Below are 22,394 nucleotides of genomic sequence, written 5' to 3' on the forward strand. Positions count from 1 at the left end.
CAGGATGCTGATGATATACTAGGAAGTTAAAGAAATGAAAACCTGCATAAACTATTACTCTTGAAAGTATCTTCTCTATGAAAGGAAAAAGGAACAGAGAATTCTATCTAAGGGAAGAGTAAGTTTTCAGAGATCTGGTGTTAACAGATTTATGCAAATTTACATGCTGAACCAAATAAACCATAGTTGAATATGGCTGTCCCTCAGTTCTCAGAGGATTGATACCAGGACTTTCCACAGACACAAAAATCCAGGTATGCTCAAGTTCCTTGTATAATATGGCCATAGTATCTGCATATAATTTATACACATTCTCTGTTATATTCAATATTTTAAATCATCTCTAAATTACTTAAAATACATAATACAATATAAATGCTAAGTAACAACTGCAGGTACATGCAAATTCAAATTGTGCTTTTTGGAATTTTTTTCCAATTACTTTTGATCTGAAACCCGTGACTGTGAAAGGCCTACTGTACTTAGAGAGTGAATAAGTGATGGGGAAAGGACTCAGAGAAGAGAGGAGAGAAAGGAAACATAAGACAGAATAGCCTTGGACAGACACTCTCTCTTCCAATGAGACTGGAAAGAGGAGGTTGGGAGAAAATGCAAAATCAAGGAGGATTAACTGAGACTGTTAGGTTGCTGTTGATGTAGATGATCAGCTTGTGATGACTCCTACCTCAGTATGATGAGAAATGTGGTAGCACAGAGCTCTGGAAGACTCTGAAGGGTTTGATGCAGCTGTCCTGTCTTTGCTCTGTCTGAGATAGGAGCTCTTCCTCTGCATTCTCTCAACGAAACCTGTGCTCAACTCTATTGCTATCCTTATCATAGTCTATTAAAATGACTATATATTTCTGCAGGATATGTCATATCTTATAGATTTCTTTAACTCCCAGGACCAGCACAGTACCTGGTAGAGCTGACGAGCTGAGGAAAGTTTAGGTTGTAGCTAATTTCTCCAAGACCTCCAGTCACATACCTAAGCTAGGGTCCACTCCCTTCACTCACTTGGACAGCTGCCTTACCTCCCAAATACGAGATGTCAAATAGTCCGTAAGGTTTAAGGTCACAAGGAGAAAACAAGTCACAACACTGGTTACTTTCATAAACCAATATGCCTGGAAAATGCTTCTATATAATAATTCTCATTATAAGAGAGAACAGATCTTGTGTAACAAGATTAGAAAGCAGAGCAGCCTTGAAATGTGAAAAATATGTCTTACAAAATATGATTTGGGAAAAGGGACAAATCATATGAACAGTGAGTGTGTTCAGGGAGCATTCTGAAACACATTCGTCCCAAATCTGAAAATTTCAGTATTGTCTTTTAAAAATCCATACATGGTCCAGTAGGCACACACACAAAAAATGATTACATGCTTAAAAATCAATTTTTATCTCTAAGCCATGCATAAGAGAAGTATAGAATGATATTTCTAAATTTGATTTAAATGTAATAAGCTTTCTCTGCTTTTATTCTTCATAGCCACTAGCTGGGACACAATATATATGACACTAAAGAGCATTCAGTGCCGATCTGCCACCAAACAGCGATGAGCGTAACTTATCACTAATTACCTGCACACTTCTTGCAGATGACAACACAGAGATTGATGGAGGCCCAGTCAGGATCTGGGGCTTTACAATCTGCACAGCTCCTGTTGGACTCATTGTACCAAATCTTCTCAGCTACTTCATAATCAGAGAGAGTTTCTGCTATTGATTGCTGCACAGCTTCAATCCACTCTTGTTTCTCTTTTTCAGACTCAGCTGTAAAGCTGAAACAATTAACGTTTCTGCATTATCAATCTCCCTTGTAAAGGCCAATTAAGCAGTATGTTCAGCTTGTATATTCATTTCACTCACAAAGGAGACAGCAACTAAAAAATATGCCTTCCAGGCAGTTGCAGTCTTTTTTGTTAAAAACCATCTCATTGAGAAATCTATTTTTTCCCTTTAACTTTCCACATTGCTTATGACTTTGTTTACCTATCTTGAGCCAAAATTAACACACACATTTTTCTGACCAGGATATAAAAATCACCTTGTTAGGTCAAAAGCTTAAAAGTGAGGCCATGTTTTCTAAGCAGTGGTTACATCATAATCAATAAGAGACTGGCAGAGTTTCAGGACTAAGTGGATTATTTTGCCAAAAAAAAATATGCCATAGTCTGAAACTAAGTTATCAAAAACACCCACCAGAAATTTTGATTTTTTTGTCTTAAAAATAGATTTTTTTTTAATTGGAAGAATGTCCAGATGGCTTTCAGAAACTGAGAAATCAAAAAAGTTTTAAGTGATTAGTATTCTAACAGAATGCTAACTCATTTTTAGCCTCATTCCTATTTACTCCAATTCTTAGTGCTTTTTGAGTACCTGAGTGAAAGAATAAAACATTAAAACATCAGTTCACTCTTTCAAGAAATATTTAGAGAGTACTTATAATATGCCAGAAAATGTGCTATACACAGTGCCCCAAACTCAGTCAATGACCCACAGAATGATGCTTCACACTACAATTTTCTGTTCTGAAGATGAAAATGCTTTGACATACAACGAACATAACAGAGGACTAATATATCCTACATAATCTATAGAAAAATTGAGTGGCCTCCATGGATTATATGTTTTTAATCACTCCATGTTTCATTATCACTATAACATCTATCAATTCTTTAGTGGTTTCTTTTCTGCTTCTCTATAGAGATTGGTCAGAGCCCACAGAGTACAATGGAAAATAGGTTGGTCCCTGTCCCTGGTTCCAGGTGTATAGTTTCTCAGATTCTTGGAATCCCCTGAGTAGCATATAAAAACCCTTTATATGCTAATGGACAGCTTCTGACTGGAGGCTAGACAGCTTCAGCATGGGAGCTGGTCAGCAGAAGACGAAGATGGGACTAGAGAGCTGGAACTCTCCTATCCCTTGACCTCTGGGAAGGGGAGAACTGCAGTGCTTGATCATGTTTGACTCTTTGCTACTGTCAGGCTCCTTTGTCCAAGAAATTTCCCAAGCAAGAATACTGGAGCAGCTTGCTACTTCCTACTCCAGGGGATCTTCCCAACCCCAAGGATCAAACCTGCATCTCCTATGTTGGCAGGTGAATTCTTTACCACTGGTGCCATCTTGGAAGCCCCTGGGAAGGTGAGACAGGCTGGCAGTTGACTTAATCATCAATAGCCCAGGGTTTCAGGGCTTCCCAGGTGGCACTAGTGGTAAAGAATCCATCTGTTAATGCAGGCAACACAGGACGAAGGTTCGATGCCTGGGGTGGGAAAATCCCCTGGAGGAGGAAACAGTATCCTTGCCTGGAAAATCCCACGGACTGAGTAGCCTTGTGAGTTGCAGTCCATGGGGTCGCAGAGAGTCAGACACCACTGAGCACGTGCACACACACCCTGGATTTCATCAGTCTCTCCTATGAAATGAAACCTCCATAAAATCCCCCAAACAACAGGGTTTGAAGAACTCTGAGGTTGATGAACACACTGAGGTGCCAGGAGGGTGGTGCATCCAGAGAGAGCTTAGAAGCTCTCTACCACAAACCCCCTGTACCCTGCCCTCTAAATCTCTCCCATTTGGCCATTCCTGAGCTGCATTTTTCATAATAAGCTGGTAATACTACTTGAACTCTTTTCCTGAGTTCTCTGAGACATTTTAGCAAATTATCAAATCTAGGGGAGAGAGGGTAATGAGCACCCCAATTTGAGCTAAGCTGGGCTGAGTGAGAGTAACCTGAGGACAGTCTTTGGGACTGAGCCCTTAAACCCGTGGGGTCTGAGTCTCCCTCCCGGAAGATAGAGGACACCCAGTTGGTGTACGGAGAGTTGGAGAACTGGTTGGTGTGAGGACAAACTGTACAAGTTTGACATAATATAAAGCATTTTAAGTAAAAACAGCTTAGATAACGTCTACATTTTCAGTTAAGGCTTGAATTTCCTTTATGAAAATAAAGCTTGTTATTCTTTTTCAAAATTCCAGCCAGTAGACATATTTTAACAGATAATATAGGTACTACACTTGGTATTAATAGCATTTTTTAAATCACAAAGTAATTAATTGCTAGATCTTCAAAACCCTGTGACAATTGCCTCTAACCCACATACTACTTTGTGGTATGTTGATTATTTGTGACAAACAACGTGGTTGAACTCAACAGATATGACTTGTGCCCCTCTAAAGCAATGGAGTTACTATAGATTATTAACACGTATTAAGAACATACATTAAGTTTTCTGTTTCACTGTCATAATAAAGTAATTAGTAGAGTACCATAATCCATTCCGTTCCGTCGCTCAGTCATGTCCGACTCTATGCGACCCCATGGACTGTAGCCTACCAGGCTTCTCCGTCCATGGGATTCTCCAGGCAAGAATACTGGAGTGGGTTACCGTTTCCTTCTCCAGGGGATCTTCCCGACCCAGGGATTGAACCCGGGTCTCCCGCATTGGAGGCAGACACTTTAACCTCTGAGCCACCAGGGAAGCCCAGAGTACCATAATACAAGATATATATCAAAATGCTAACATATTTGGTCAGTAAGTGCTATGAGTCATTAAATTCGGCAACAGTTTAAGCTGGAGTTCCTTTTAGAAAATCACAGAGCGACCGTAATTAGGGATTAATCTTAAAGGAGAGATTGTATTTGATTAGGCTTAAAAAAAAAAAAGGCAAAATAACAATACAGCTTAAAGACAATGCTATATCTATTTTTATTTTATTCCCTCACAACAATTTTTCATATATTTGTGGATCAAAAATCATAAAAGGTATTATGAAAAGAAACTATTCAAACATCAAGAAATTAGTATCTTTTCAGGTTGTATGATTAGTCAAGTCACTTTTGCAAAGTGTTTTTATATACTGGCTAACAAAATACATGATCTGAAAAAGCAAAAATGCAATTATTTCTGTTTCAGGTGTATAGCAAAGTGATTCAGTTTCATATATATGTTCATATTCTCTTCCATTATAAGATTATTACAAAATATTGAATATAGTTCCCTGTTCTATACAGTAGGTGCTTATTGTTTACCCATTTTATATATGAAAAGTGAAAGTGAAGTCGTTCAGTCATGTCTGACTCTTTGCAACCCCATGGACTGTAGCCTACCAGGCTCCTCCGTCCATAGAACTTTCCAGGCAAGAGTACTGGAGTGGGTTGCCATTTCGTTCTCCAGGGGATCTTCCCAACCCAGGGATTGAACCCGAGTCTCCCGCATTGCAGGGAGAAGCTTTACCATCTGAGCCACCAGGGTGTATATGCTAATCCCAAATTCCTAATTTATTGCACCTTTGGTGGGGATGTTTGCCCATAAGTATTTTCTATGAATCTATTTCTGTTTTGTAAATAAGATCATTTATATTTTTTTGCAATTCTACATATAAGAGATGCTATATGGTATTTGTCTTTCTCGTATATACATATATACACACCACATCTTCTTTATCCATTCATCTATTGATGGATATTTAGGTTGCTTCCATGTCTTGGCTATTCTAAATACACTGCAGTGTACACTGCAGTGAACACTGGGGCGCATATATCTTTTTGAATTAGTTTTCTCTGAATATATGCCCAAGAGTAAAGACTGTAGGATCATATGGTATCTCTATTTTTAGATTTTTAAGGAACCCTCTATAATCTTTTCCATAGTGGCTGCATCAATTTATACACCCACCAAAAGTGTAAAAGAGTTCCCTTTTCTCCACACTCTCTCCAACACATTTTTAGCCTTCTTAATGATGGCCATTCTACCTGGTGCAAAGTGGTACCTCACTGTAGTTTTGATTTGTATCTCTCTAATAATCAGTGCTACTGAGCATCGTTGGTGCCTATTTGTAAATTTTTACACACTGGCTAATATATGACACAATATGAAAAAGTAAGAACACAATTTTACTGTGTCCTATAAGAAGTCCTGGAGAAGGCAATGGAACCCCACTCCAGTACTCTTGCCTGGAAAATCCCATGGATGGAGGAGCCTGGTGGGCTGTGGTCTATGGGGCCGCTAAGAGTCGGACATGACTGAGCACCTTCACTTTCACTTTTCACTTTCATGCATTGGAGAAGGAAATGGTGACCCACTCCAGTGCTCTTGCCTGGAGAATCCCAGGGGCGGGGGAGCCTGGTGGGCTGCCGTCTATGGGGCCGCACAGAATTGGCCATGACTGAAGTGACTTAGTAGTAGTAGTATAAGAAGTCAAATCACGACTGGCAATGTAAAAATGGATCACCCAAGCTTTACTGTAATAGTACAAACAAAAAATGTTTAAATATAACTTACCTAAAACTCCTATAGGGAGTGATTATTTCAAAAGACTGTTTTACAGTTCGGTCCACTTGTTTTACATTTGCTACATTCATAGGGATTATGGTAATACCAAGTCCACTCTTAAAATCCTAGTTTGGAAAAAAACAAAAAATCATAAAGAAATGAAAATATGGATCTTGAAAATAAAATTATATTCTCTAAAATTTAATAAATCTCATTAAATTTTACTACAACATGTAAATATGGAATTAAGCAATTCATTAAAAATGGATTGAGAGTGGTTTTCTTATTTCATATACATGATATATAAAATATATACATCGTATTTTCTATATATGATATATATATACTTTAAATATGTGATAACATGATAGCATTTGAAGCCTGACAGGCTAATAATAATGCAAAGCTTTTTTCCACACAATACATAAGTCGACTAGGACATCGATCTTGAGCTATACATGCCTTGCTTTTAACAGTTAGGCACTTTTTCACCTTAAGCCATTTCATAAAGGGAACTAACAGGAAACTAACCTTTACCATTTTCTAGGTGGGAGAGTCAAATGACACTGTGAGGTTGGTATAATGACTATTTAGACAAAAAGAAGGGAAAACCATGACTCAAAGAGGTAAAGTAACATGGAAAGAGGAGACGGCTGTGTGTTGTAGAAAAGGACAGAAACCCAGGCCGCCTGACTACTGGCTCTCTCTCTGCTGTATGGTGTTACCTCTATTCCATCACACTATCTTCCTCGTTTGCTCTCAAACAAAAAATTTACTTATAATTTTATCTCATTTCTAAAATTTTATTAGTTTCTTCTTCCTTCAATTAGATTCTTAAAAAGCTCCTCAAATGCTATTTTCATATGAAAAATGCCATTTGTTCAACACCTGCAGCCACTATGTTCAGCTTGTCCCACCAAAATTAAAGAGTGTTCAAAAAGGTACACAGTCTACCATCTAAAAGCATTAAAGTCTATAATATATTATCTAGCCATAAGGGTTTTGGAATTTGATTTATCAAACCATCTCACACCTTAAAAATATAATTAATCTGTACCTCAAAAAATGAATTATCTCTGTCAATAGGTTCAGGTTAAATGTGCTCTGAATTCAAAAATTAAATTATGACCAGGAAAAAGTACCCATACTAAAGATAACTGCAAAAAATATTGGTCCACTTTCAGGAAGGACACTTTCAGCAGAGACTATGAAAGATACACCTTAGGAGCTGCCTTCTCTTTGTCTCGCCTGTTGTACAAGCTAAAAGTAAAAGTACTATTTTCCTATCTCCCTTGCAGCTAGGAGGGTCATATGTCATAGTTTTGGTCAATAAAATGTAAGTAATTTCCAGCCTGGGGGGTAAGGGGGAGAGACAAATCTTGGAAGGAAAGACTTTGCACCCCTTTCCATCTTCTTGGGAAATAACAAAGCCATTTTAGAATGCAAGCATCCCTGAGATGAAAAGCCTGAGGACAAATTCTTGTACTGTAAGGATGTCAGAGTGAGAGAAAAAAAAAAAAAATAGGAAAATCTTGTTCCCTGATGGCCTCAGCCAGAGATTTGTTAAATCAAACAAGTCCCTAATCTATTTACGCTACCCTTCAGTTTTTTGTCAATAGAGACACTAATGCATTCCTGGCTGATAAAATAAGTGGAATAAAACAACAATGCAACAAATTTTCCATGCTCATAAAGGGTTTCCATTCACACACTGCAGAAAAGTTTTGCTTCATGTTTTTAAAAATGTACACATTTTTAGTTAGAATGAGGAAATAACTCATTTGTAAACTGAATATGATTTTTTTCTGATGAAAGAAAAAATGGCTCCTTTTGTTGGGAGAAACAAACCAGGAATTGAATCAGTAATATAAAAGATGCAGGGACAAGCTAGGTGCTGTGAAATACTTAGAAGAAGGTGACATACTTCCACTTTGTATTGTAAGCCCACCTAACAAAAATCAGTACTTAAATGATATATATGCAGGAGGGAAGCCAAACTTTTCCAACAGGCTCCATTTTAATAAGTTCTAGCATAGTATGTTAGCACAGTTGTTGGTATCTAGCATATTATGAACACGAGCATTATATGTACACTCCCACCACGTACCGGTGCGCCCACAGCCCTCAGTGCTAGTTCTGGTATAGTATGCTAGAACTTATTTACTTAAAATAATTAACTTATAATTATTACAGAAAACAAATTTTCAATTATCCATACCAATGTTCCTGCTGGATAATGCAACTGTTGGACCAACTTTCAATGTTTAAGTGATTGGAAACTAAACTCTCTTTTATAAATGAGGAAATAAAGTGGGGCTAGCAAGGTAAGACACTTTAGAGAAACAGCTTTCGGATGACCCAGCTTGATATGGGGGTAACTCTACAATAAAATAGGCTGCATCTCCTCAAACAATTTTCCATGATGCAACTTCTGCCAATAGCTGGCTAACAGACTACTCATTATTATTCTCTGATGGGGGCCTGGCCTGCAGGTGCTGTGTTATTAAGGGCGGAAATATACACTCAGACCAGCAGATAGTAAGACTGACAACCTTGGATAGAAACTGATGAGACTCATCAAGGCTCCAGCCTAAAGAAATGGCGCCTCATTTCTACAAGCAAGTCGTGAAATATCTACATATAAAGAGGCAATTTCTGTTAAAAAATAAAATAAGTGAGGTTCAGCTCAAGGCCCCAGATTTATCCCAAGCAAGGCAAAGATGATTTTTCAGTCTGGAAAGAAACTGTAACCCATTTATCAGCTGCCTGCCAAGGCCATATGGTTTTGAGTAATTAGAGTACCCACTGAACTCACCGGCACAAATGGTCTGTAAAATGTACAGCAGAGTAACAAAATAAATGTCAGTGCTCTCGAGAGCTATTAAAATGAAATGACTGCATTTCTTATTAAAAAAATATTTGTGGTGACATTAAGCCATCTTGTCACATACCCTTTAGAACATATTTAGAATATATCTCATTCCTAGAGCCCCATCAAAATTACCTGTGTTGAACTCTCCCTCCCTCCACTCTTGAGACTCTGATCCCAAGAATCAGAAGACAAAGCCTAATGATTTTCAGTTAAAAAACAAAACAAAACTACCACCTTATGATTTTCATATGTACCAAGTATTAAGAAACACTGAATTAGACAGCAGAACCAGTTGCAGAATCTAAACAATACAAGTCTACGTCATCTAAATATCAGGATATAAACATTTCTGCTTTCAGCAGAGCAAAAGAAAAAAAAGCATGCAATCAGATTATGAAAAAAGCACTTGAAGTTATTAAGACTATTAGTTAGAAACAGGAGGGTCAGAATACAGGGACACATTGGATTGTCAAGAACCTATGTATCCTGCACGCCAATCCTTTTGCTAATATTCAAAGGATGTAAAAGCACTGGTCTTCATTAAGCACACACACTCCAAAATTGATTTAATACTTGTTTGCCTGGCGCTCTGAAGCTTACAAACAGCTATGAACTCTGATTTGATTTTCCTAACAAATCTGTGAAGAAGAAAGGGAAGATACAGCCATTTTTAAAATGAGAGAATATGTCCTGGCAAAACTGTGTTAAGTAGGTACGTCACAACAGCCAGAAATTATGCTAAGTGGTGGGCCTGCTCAAAAGCATGAGATGGGGTACTTGGGGAAGCTTACAGTCTGAGGAGAAATGACAGAGAATTGTAACACGTGCGATAAAAGAATAATCCATGTCTGTAGGATAAGCACTGAATCTGATCCAAAAAAGAGTATTGAGTTCATATTCTTCCCAAAGGAGGTGACATTTGACTGATCAAAGAACAAAGTCCAGACCAGACTGATCAGATGTACCTCACTTGCTTCAGCTCACTTGTCTGCAAATCAGGGCTACCAGTAGTACCTACTGCATCACTGTATGAAGATTAAATTAATGCATAAAAAGTGCTTAGAAGAATGCTTGGGGCAGTAAGTGCTATCTAGTCCCAGTTATCTATTATTATTATCATTATATTATTCCTCTTGAATTTGAAACCAACTGAACATATTACCTATTAAAAAGTTAATTACAAGGAAACGTATGCTTAAAAATAACTATCAGGTGTACATAAATTTTAAAAAATGGAATGGACTGTGAATGTTAAACTTTCATGAAAATTAAAAATAATTACCCATTAACTACAATCTGATTGTCAGCACTATTTTCATTTTGAAAAAATAGGGATGAGTCAGGAACATGCCAAATTTCAAGGTTTATAATCACTGTAGTGAAAAAAACAATAGTAATAGAAATTCCATAGGTAGAAATACATTGTAACGGAAAGCATAAAGCTAAAAACAGACTCTGGAGGAAGCTATATTTTATAGTTTATTTGCTGTCACACAATCCATGATCCCAAAGAGCATGAATGGCCATGCTTGGCAGAAGAGGTCTGATGCTGTAGAGGTAGTAATGACAGTGTGAGCACCAGGAGTCAGAACTGGGAGAGAATCTTGGCTGATCCATTTACTGGCTCTGTGACTACTGGCAAGTTCCTTAATTTGTCCAGACCTCAATTTCCTCATTTACGAAAAGACAGCAGTATCTACTGCTATAAAAATTGAATGAAGAAATACAAGTTGAGAGTCTAACATCCAGACAGTCCTCTCATTTGAAGGTTTTGAATACAGAATTTGTCTTCAATAAGAATATATCCATTTACAGTGACTGGAAGTATTCACACCAATGACTCCATATTCAACATTCAGGTTAGAATAAGTGACAAATATTTACCAAGACAGAGAAATGGGTTATTTGTACAAATCTGGAGTAACAGGGCCTGGCTCGAGCTATCTTTTAAAACTACAAAGTGAAAGAGCAAAATAATCTTTTCATTCCTAAACAGAAAAATTAAAGAAGGGTTTATTAACCCCAAATTTGCTAAAATCTCAAAACTATTTTTGGAAATACGGATGCCAGGTTTCCCTGCCAGAAATTTAAGAACTCGGTGCTTAGACATTTGTGGAAAACAGATGTGGCATTGTGTGACATTGGCACCAGACTTTCGGGCAAACACCAGATGCAGAGTTTGGCCAGATATAGAACCCAGAGAATTTGAGGCTACCACTTCATTCCTGCTGCTCCATCCTGCTTCTTTCTACACCACACAAGCCAGAGCCCTATGGGGTCTATTTAAATTCTATTAGAATTTCATTCCCATACCAGACACAGGGGAACATTACATAGGGGAATGAATCTCGTTACACCCGGATTTGAGAATGTTTAATCAAGTGAATGTAGTTAAAACCTCAATGCCACAATTATCATTAAATGGATACACAAACCCACCAAGCAAGACATCTGGTTGTAATGAAGTCCCTAATATTAACATGATATTAAAAAACTCATCAGGAAAAGATGGGAGGCTGACTGTCAGAACTACATCACAAAAGGAAACCAAAGTCAATTATCTTCAATTTGCCTCATACCTATTTGCAGAAATTTCACTCAAGCAGCAATACCGTATATATAATACTACACACATATATATATCAGTGAATGTTCTTATTTCATTACCAATATAAAATTTTAAAATACTGGCTTATATACTATACCCACATCATTTCAAGATAAATAAATGTCTGAAATAATTATTTTCCAAAATACAGAGAGTCTATGAGCTTTGAACTGATTTAAAAAAACCAACAATTTATTTCTATAAACAAAATTCCTATGCAACAAAAATTAAGTGAAAATGCAAAAGCAGTAACAGCTTTGAAAACAAGTTGCAGAAAATATGACATGAAGATTAATATCTATATTATATGAAGAGTTCAAATAGAAACAACAAAATAATTTCAACAAACAGGGGAAAAATGAAAATTCATAACAAAGAAGATAATATTAAAATAAAAAATTGTCTCAACTATAAGCTCTATAGTCCTGAAAACAGCTATAAATGACTATTAATTCAACAATTTCATTCTACAAATGTTTACTGTCAGCTACTTGCCTGGAACGCCTATGGACACACGGTGAATAAAGGAAATTGTCACAGTCTTAAGTTGGGAATATAAAAATTATAACACTGTCAACGTTAAAATGAAACTAGTATTTATTTATATACCTAAGAGCATTTTAAGTACAAGCAATTCTTTAGAAAAGGGTCATAGGGATTCTTGCCCAAAAAGTTAATCAAAAAGAAAGAAAAGGCTACAGACAGACAGCAGGCTCTCAGAAATCTCGCTCATTTATATATCACTGTGTGTTACTCACGAGGGAAGGTAAGTTCCCAAAGAGCAGGGACCTTTTGAGTTACCACTGAGCACTTAGTATCTACAGCAGCACTCAGGAAGGAAGAGGTAACCAATAAAGTTTTGTAAAATGGATGAACAAATACAGAAACATGGTGAACTGTAACATAACCTGTACAAATTCTATCACATAATTCATGTTAAACAGAGTTGAAGCAACAATATGGAAAAACTATCATAATTACAATATATTGTAGGTATATAAATGGAAGCAAAAACAAGGAATAGAAGAAAATGTGCAAAAATTAAACACATGGGTGTGGGTGGGTTGTGAGAGGGAATAAGCATTTACAGATAACATTCAATTTATATAATAATAATATATATTAATAATATAATAATTATAATAGCACCTGTTTTGCCACTAATCAGATAAAGAATTTTGGTATCTGTTTCTACTTTGCATCTTTCTAACAAATGTTTTTATACATATCTTCATATAGCCTATGTGAAAAAAAAAAAGAAAAAAATCCTAATATTCCCTAAGGCATTTCTCCTACTTTGAAGCTACTTCAAGTTAATTTCAACAATCCGCTAAAATATGAAAGGGAAAGAAAGATATTAAAAAGTGAACCTTTGAACTGATAAAGGTTCAACTGATAAAATGAAAAGTGAAATGAAAGTCACTCAGTTGAGTCTGACTCTTTGTGACCCCATAGACTCTACAGTCCTTGGAATTCTCCAGGCCAGGATACTGGATGGGTAGCCTTTCCCTTCTCCAGGGGATCTTCCCACTCAGGGATCAAACCCAGGTCTTCTGCATTGCAGGTGGATTCTTTACCAGCTGAGTCACAAGCAAAGCCCAAAAATACTAGAGTAAGTAGCCTATTCCTTCTCCAGGGGATCTTCCCAACCCAGGAATCAAACCGGAGTCTCCTGCATTGCAGACAGATTCTTTACCAACTGAGCTTTCAGGGAAGCCTGATAAAATGAAAAGTTCATGTTAATCGTGTAGAGTTTAGATCTGGCAGTGAACTGTTGATAAGAATGTGCAGACTGCTATCTCCTTGCTATTATGCTGCTTTTCTTAAAAAGTGAAAGTGAAGTCGCTCAGTCATGTCCGACTCTTTGCAACCCCATGGACAGTAGCCTACCAGGCTCATTTGTCTGTGGGATTCTCCAGGCCAGAGTACTGGAGTGGGTTGCCGTTTCCTTCTCCAGGAGATCTTCCCAACCCAGGGATCGAACCTGGGTCTCCCACATTGCAGGCAGACGCTTTACCATCTGAGCCACCAGGGAAGAAAAGAGCTTCAAAAATAAGACCATAGTTCGGATAATCCATTCTATCAGCCATTTTAACTCAAAAAACCTTAAGTTCTTGATTTAGTAGAAGAGATGGACCCAGAAAAAATGAAAAAGTATTAAGGAAATCTTAAGGCCACCTATTGGAAGTAGAGGAAAAGCACAAGAAAAGATGAACAATAATACAGAAAATCAGAGTAAATGTCCAGACATACACACAGAGTTAAAAGAACTTATGTGAACTAAGAGTTTCAAATTGTTTTTCGAGCACTTTGTTTTATGCTGACTTTGTAAATGGAGTTTTAATCTCTCCAATAGATCACACTCTGGTAATAAAAGTTTGCATTAAGAAAAATGAATTAAATAGTCATCATATAATTGATAAGCTGAAAAATTAAAATTTTACATAAAAATTGAAATTGTAGAAATTAAAAAAAAACAGCAGCTATAGTTTACAACCCTACATAATTTATTGAGACCAATTCTTCAAAATTTAAACACTTATTACCACTAATAAAGATTTTCTTAATTTTCTACTTAAATGTTCCCACATTCCAAAATGTTCCATCAGGAAAAAGATTCACTTCCAAATGAACGTTAACCACAAAAAGAGGTATAGCAAGCCCAAGATGAGAAAGGACAGACTAAAGCAGCACTCAGTGCTGACAAAGGAGAGTTCTATACATTTTCCAGCTCCAGAAATACCTTATCTCTTTTGCTGGATGCTTATAATTTTTAAAGAAGAAAAACCCACAGAGCATTGTTCTACTGTGTATGGTTTTTGTCAGCAGTCACTGAGTCAACTGGGATGCTTTACAGGAATGGAGATTCCAATCACAAGCCCCAGGAATTCTAAGTCAATGGATCTGGAGAGAGCCCAGATATTTGGAACTTTAACATGAACTGTAAATAATGGCCTTAGAGATAGTAACCCCACTCTCTTTTTCACAGGATGCCATTCAAATAGAAAAAGATTAGTTTAATTATCTGAACCAATCAGTAGCAGAGCAAGAATGAAAACCCAGAACTGCTACCACCCAGTTCAATCGTCTTTGCTCTAAATAAGCTTTCGACCTTCCATTTTAATAACGCTTCAACATAAGCTGGAGCAGCTACCCTTCCACCTCTATCCACTGTTTGTTTACTCCCTCTGGAGAGATTTCCAAAGTAAATTAGTAAAACTATTATATGTATAAATAGAGGCAGCCTACCATGCTCCTCCATCCATGGGATTTTCCAGGCAAGACTACTGGAGTGGGTTGCCTGACCCAGGGATCGAACCTGGGTCTCCTGCATTGTAGGCAGACGCTTTACCGTCTGAGCCACCAAGGAAATAGTTCAAATAGAGGCAAGAAAAATGAAAACAGTTCATATATGAGGGAGGGAGGTATACATCAGCTTTCTTTTTTATCCTATTTATACTTGAAGTTAGGTGGGCAATAAAAATCACTGTTTTTAAAATTAGGTTTTGATGCAAGAACTTAAATTAGATCCAATACAAATTAAGTTACAGAGACTCAAATCTAACACCTCTTACATTTTCACAGTTTTTTTTCTATCATTTAAAAAAAATAAGATTACTTCATGTACTGTGTGTAAAAAACTTTTACATCTAACTACTACACTATCTTTTAATGCTTCTCCTAAAACACAGCTAACAGACCTCTGCATTCAGGAGAAGGGCTCCTTATTTAGTCCATCACTCAAGCTCTTTACACAATCTGCTCAACCACATGAGAAAACCCATGAGCAACTTTCGTTTGGAAAGAAAGATATACACTAGGATATAAAACAGATGAAACTGGAATATTTCAAGGATTAACCATGAAGGGCTTTCCTTAATTTATTGATCTAGTCTTGAGCCAACTAGTTCCTGAAGACATGACTCAAGACCAAGTCCCTTAAGACCTAGCTCCATATAATATGATGCAATCTTTTAAGACCACATATACAAACAGTAGTATGCACTTTCTGCTGCTGCTGCTGCTGCTAAGTCACTTCAGTCGTGTCCGACTCTGTGTGACCCCATAGACGGAAGCCCACCAGGCTCCCCCGTCCCTGGGATTCTCCAGGCAAGAACACTGGAGTGGGTTGCCATGCACTTTCTAAGGGTACATAAATAGGCATGTTAATGCATTGAAAAAGTCTTGAAATATACACTCATTAAAAATAGGTTTACTTCTTGAAAGATGAGGAAGAGTCCAGCACGAATAATTTAATTTTTTAAGGAGATTACATGTATTACTTGTACATGAAAGTGTTTCTAATTCCAAGACTTCATTAGATGCCATTAAACTTTTCTTCCTGGAAAAGAAGACTGTCCTTCTCAGTAAATGCATTGCTTTAAGTGTGTCTGACATGCTTACTGAAAGCATACTCAGAACCACCTAGGCAACTAAGTTATTCAAGGAAACAGTCCTTAGGCTATTTCTAAGAGATCATAAGCCAGAAATTTTCTTTTCTAAGAGGTCATAAGGCAGAAATTTTCTTTTACACTTTAAGACGACTCTTTGATGTAGTGACAAAGAAGCTAGGTTTAGAGTTATAAAGTTCTTATCTTAAATTAAGCTCTGCATGATGAACTGTAACTCTTTAACAAGTTACTCAATCCTCATTGTCCTCATCCATAAAACATGGATGAGAATATCTTCTCCTAAATTTGTGGGGAAGATGAAAAAGAAATGTTTATAAATTAATTAGCATACTACCTGGTACCTAACAAATGGTGGTCGTTTGTTAGGTACAAATGGTCATTATGCTTTTCATGATGAAATATTAATATGAAAGCAAGAATTTCATATAATTTCTTGCTAACAAAAAAGTATTAACAAAACTTCAAAAACACCTACTTTTAAAGGATAACATAAACTCAGACAATCTAAGTAATGTAACAGTGAAACTAGTAATTTGAAATCCATCAGGTCTGTGCAAGTAAAAAATGAAAACTTCCATTAATTTGGCAGAGAAACTTCCATGCTGATACATGCAAATTATGTATTTCTAATCTTTATTCCATTTTTTAAAAAAGTTCTAATCATCTTACTTCACAGACTGAAAATGTTCATATTCAATTCATACACATTATTAAGCTGTACATCACTACTCTTCTTGAAGAATATGCTAACTATCCAACTTATTAATATGCCAACACTGCTCAATGATGCTTTCCACAGTTAATTGGCTAAGAAATCTTACCCCCAAAACTGTAATGAAGAAGTTCACAGTGAAGTTCACAGGAAAGCTTGGATAAAGATCTATAGTTAATTTTTTTGAAACTACTATTTATTTTGAGTTGCTATCTCTATTTTGTTATGAAAATAGTCAGCATTTATATTTTACCTTATCATAACCCATTATAATTTATCACAAAGTAACTTCATCTTAGATCAGATATCCAAACACATCACTTAATTCCATAGATAATGACTTAGCATCTAATATATTCTAGGCTGAAAAATTAAAAAGTCATTCCTAAAAAGGGGTAAGAAAGTAATTTTCTTATACATATTAAAAGCCAGATATGTTAGAGAAAAAGTCTACAGAATCAAATGAAGTTAACAGAATTTGCTAAAACTTTAACGTCAGTCTCCTGAAAATGTTTAACTTCTCCACTGAATCCTTTGATGTTAACCAGCATTAATATCATTTATTTATGTGATACGTATATGTAAGCATGTGCATATTGGTGTTTGTGTGTATATCAATCACTTGCTTCTAGTAAATTATCTCCTCTGCAAGTGACATATCTGCTGCAAAACAAATAAACCTAAATCCTATAAATTCAAGAAAATATGTTACCTGAACCTCCTTTATAATTTTCTGTCACAAAACAAAAGAATTACAACAGGCACAGAAAGAGGTCTATTTCTTCAACAGCTATAATGGTTAACTGGTTCTTAATTATTCTCTCGTGTAGTTTCGCAATGTTACTTCAGCTAAAGAACACTTTTCAAAACTCAATTTTCACTGATTCTATTTCCTCAGTCCTTTCAGAGAGTGATATCTAGTCTCAAATTTGATGTAGATTACCTTCCTGCTGCTAGTGGAACTGAAAAAATTCAACAGAGTGACTCTGTTACATTTAGCCAAGTATACAAAGAATAGCAAATCTCCATCAGTAAAACACGAATAAGCCACTAATAAAATACTAATAAGTCAAACAAAGCATGGCTGTGGCTGTAGTTTGGCATTTTTGTAAGAAACCACAATCTGCAATCACTGTAACATGGCTCACCTGTTCATTTTTGCAAAGCCACACGCTGTTTCCACTTAACACAGTAAAAATTTTAGCTTTATAGCCTCTCAGTTCAAGATATCCACATTTCTCAGGTGCAATAGCAGCTTGAGACTGCGAAGAAAGGGCCTGTAACTTCAGTGCATTTAACAGTAGGCTGATCCAGTCATTTCTTTCCTCTGAAAATAAAAACAGGAGAAAATATACACCCATGCTTAAAAAGTTATAAACACACAAAAATGTGGAACAAGACTGACTTTCTCTGGAACAGATCATTTACAGATCCTTCCCCAGAACCACAGTCTAAATGCTACTGTTGGCAGGGCAACAGTCCAGTTCTGTTAGGTTATTAGTCATTCTTCGGTATTTATAGGCAGCTGGTTTCAGGACCCCCCCATAGGATACCTAACTCCGCAGATGCTCAAGTTCATAACAGTGAGTCCCATGTATCCCCAAGTTTACCAGATGTAGATTCCAACAACCAAAGATCAAAAAAGTCCTCACTGTGGGACCCAAGGTTACAGAGGGCCGGCTGTACTCAGTTGTCCTGTAACCAACATCACTGGCTTCACCTGGAAGTTGAATAGAAATGCAAAATCCCGGCCCTCCTCCAGAATGGATGAATCAGAATCTTCATTTTAAGATCTCCAGATGATGCATATCCACGTTAACATCGAAGTAGCATTGTTAGATTACTCATGAGATTGGACTGTCTTTTTTAATATAAGAAAGTAATATGGCTACTGAACAGGTAACAGATTGTACCCAGCAATACAGTTACTAAAATATCCAGAAAAGCTTGCTTTCTAGCAGGCATTTGGAACTGACTCAAGAGTGTGCTTGCCCTGATATTCACTCACCCATACCTTTCACTAACAATAGCATCTCATCTGTTAAAACTTGTTCTCTCACTCCTTCCACAAAAACTACATGACCTTCAACTACAACACACTGTGTTACAGACATAGGAATTCAATCCAGTCCCCAAAGAGCAATCAAAGTTTTAAGTCAAGTTAGATATGAACACATAATAGAACACAGAATACTGTAAATGTCATACAAATGGTATCAAATAATATATGAATCAACTCAATGGAGGTAAGTGATTTGCTGAAGGTCATATAGCAAGTTAGTATTAAAATTAGGAGAATCAAATGTTTTAAGTCTCAGACAATTGTTCTTGACATTATGAGGGGCAAAAAAAAAAAAAGGATATTTGTGTAAAGTCTTGAGGAGGAATTAAAAAAAACAACTGGAGTTTGGAAGAAAAACAAGCAAAATAGTATTTTAAGCAGAGGAAACAGAAACAAAGAACATCTGCTCAGGGGATAGTTTATAAATAAGTAAATTTATAATTCTGAACTCACAAAGAAGTGATGTGAAATATGGCTGGAGATCCTACAGTGCCTAGGGTAAGGAATTTGGTCTTTATTATGGAAGCAAAAGAAAACCATTTCAGAATTCTTAGCAAGAAAAGGACAAGATTAGGATGATGACAGACCAAACTGGAAGCCAGGAGGTCAGGAATAAGGCAATAGAGATTTAAAGTACAATGAAAATGGAAAAAAAATAGCTGTGGTTCTGAATATGTTTGAGTATATTTGACAGGTGTTCATCAAAAAATGAATTAATTACTCAGAATAAAAGGTAGCTTGGAATCATGAATCTACCAAAGAAAACAGAAGGTTCTATTAACAGAAACACCTGAGGTTTCCAGCACCCTAGCATGAGCATCTAGGCAGATGGATAGCAATATGTGAATAAAGGCAATCCATACAAGAGAATACTCACGATTGTGGATAAGTGCTTAATGTAAAAGGTGAAGAAATACACTTGAGGTGTAACTGAATTTAGGAGGATGGAAAATGGGCCAGGAAAAAAAAATGTAAAAGTGGTTTTATCAAGGTAGGAAAAAAAACAAACGGACTGAATTCCAGGTAGGAAAAATTTTTGAGACAGAAAGAGTAAGGTGGACCCAAGTTTGGGAAACTGCCTGATATCTCAGATCCTTTTAAGACAGGTCTGGTTAGAGGTAATATCATTGTACATTGAAATTAAGTCTGCATATTAGACTTACTTACATTTCAACATGGATCCCCAGTTATTTTATAATCAAGTCTTAATTTTTAAAGTATCTTCATTCTTGCTCACCTTCAAAACTACCAGAGCTATTTAGTTGTGTCTTTAATGACCAAGGCCAAAATATTTATTAAAAACTCATTAATGATATTTTATTGCAGGTATTACACAATCCCCAAGTAACAGTGCTTATTCCTCTATATCACGACTCAAGTTTCTCCAGCATTATCATAAAACAAAAGACATGAAAATATTCAGGAAACTAAGTCTATGCCAATCCATAGTAGCTACTCTACATTTTGTTAGTGTTTAGTCACTAAATTGTGCCCGATATTTGGGACCCCATGGAACGTAACCCAACAGGCTCCTCTGTCTATGGGATTTCCCAGGCAAGAATACTGGAGTGGGTTGCCATTTTCTTCTCCAGGGGATCTTCCCAACCCAGGGATCGAACCCACGTCTCCTACACTGGCAGGAGGATTCTTCAACACTGAGCCACTTGGGAAGCCCTGCTCTACATTTTCCATCTGCACAGATAGACTGCTCTGGGATACTGTATTACATTTTCAGTAATAGCAACACACTTTCCATTTGGTGATTATTTATGATCATTAAGTACACACAGATATTCCTGCCAAGTAAATGGTATATATTTTCTGTTTATTTATGTTAATCCACACAAATCACTGACTTTGAAATGTAGGCCATAATTTGATGAACTGGGCCAAAGTGATTTTGGTTTTCAAACTACTATTAGCAGATATCTCAGTTTATCAGGAAATAATTTGAAATTGGCAACTGCATTAACTATTAGTCTTAGGTATATTATGACTCCATCTCAACAAATGGTGCCCTTATAGCCTAGAAGAATTCTCTAGCTCCTGAGGTTCTCACTTGCTAATAGGAAATAACAATCATGAAGAACAGGATTGAATACTAATGTGCAGTTTATACTTAATAACCCATGCCAAAGGAGATAAACAGTGAGACAGACAATTCAAACACAATAAGAGAGATTACAAGTGTCATTGGTATTTGCAAAGTGTGCATACTCGGACATGAGGAATATGCTTCAGCAAGTCACAACATCCCAAAACAAATAATGATTTCCCTTTGGGCACAGGAAAGCTGTATACTGTGCTGGATTTTGCCTGCTATTCACACCAAGGTATTTTTATTCTTTCCAAAAACAAATGTTTATTGAGTGTCTATCTTGATCTTATTAGTACTGTGCTAAGCATCATTCCCTCTGAGAATATGCTCTGACTGGGACATGGCTTTGCTCCGAATAGAGCATTTTAGGCTGGAAAAAGAAAAAAAAAAAAAGGATAGAGAAAACAAAATTGCCACTTTCTTGTGATTATGCTAGAATGTAAATAAAAACCATAAGCAATACCCTCAAACCTCAAGCTAGTTAAGGTTTTCTGGAATGTCAACTCAAAGTACACAAATAAAAAGGTTAAAAAAATCAACAGAGGATACTTAGCATCCTCTAGACTCTACTGGATTTAGCAGTAGACACATTCATTAGCAAAATAGGATTGATTACATGAGGGATTGCCACACAAGGACCATGTAAAACATGAATAAAAGAATCTAAAAATATTCATATGTATTCTTAAATTTTGATACAATCTAACTAAAGATTCCTCAGTGTAACCCATGATCAATATTAGAGAAGGAATTATTACACACTATGGTTATTCTTAAAATGGATAATGATTCATTCACATGAATGTCCATTTAGTTCCAGCTATGTTCTAAGCCCTATTCTAAATACCAGGAATGAAGCAGTGAACAAGACAGATCCTGGCCTTACTCTCCAGAAGTTTACATTCTTGTGAAAGAAGGCAGGCAATAAAACATAGGTATGAATTACACATTGACAATGCAATGTGATAAAATACAGCACAGGAAGAAGGGCACAGAAAGCATTATTTTATGTAGGATAACAGAAAAAAGCTCAGGAAGAAGGTTATGATTTTGCAAAAGCCTAAAGGAAAGGGGGAGGATGACTGGAGGAAGAGTGTCCTAGGACACAGAAAGCAGCAAGGGCCAAGACAACCATAGGTTTGGCATGACCACAGGCCAAGAGGCCCCTGTAGTTGCAGCACGGTGCGTGAGCGTGAGCACAGGCAAAACAAAGAGAGGTGAGACCCTGCATGGGCTTCTGGACCTCACAGGGACTTCACGCTCGGTGAGCTAGAAAGACAACAGAGCATCTGAAGTGGGAGACAGGACCTGATTTTCTTGCTGGAGGATCTGACAACCATAATGA

General features: G+C 36.7%; 1 protein-coding gene across 6 annotated transcripts in view; it reads right to left on the reverse strand.

Moving 5' to 3' along the window:
- Positions 1-22,394, reverse strand: part of ARAP2 (ArfGAP with RhoGAP domain, ankyrin repeat and PH domain 2) — a 355,345-nt gene that overhangs the window by 274,470 nt on the left and 58,481 nt on the right. For all 6 annotated transcript variants that reach the window (XR_008687007.2, XM_055434098.2, XM_055434096.2 and 3 more), the window contains exons 9-11: positions 18,038-18,216; positions 6,295-6,410; positions 1,588-1,787 (exon numbers count right to left, since the gene is read on the reverse strand). Coding sequence is in view for 5 of the 6 variants with exons in the window: in XM_055434098.2 (XP_055290073.2) it covers positions 1,588-1,787; positions 6,295-6,410; positions 18,038-18,216 (495 nt within the window). In the remaining variant the exon portion in view is untranslated. The remainder of the gene's footprint in view (positions 1-1,587; positions 1,788-6,294; positions 6,411-18,037; positions 18,217-22,394) is intronic.

Source organism: Moschus berezovskii, chromosome 5 (genome assembly GCF_049115385.1).
Source record: "Moschus berezovskii isolate FMDL1 chromosome 5, NW_MosBer_1.0, whole genome shotgun sequence".
NCBI classification, from domain to species: domain Eukaryota; kingdom Metazoa; phylum Chordata; class Mammalia; order Artiodactyla; family Moschidae; genus Moschus; species Moschus berezovskii.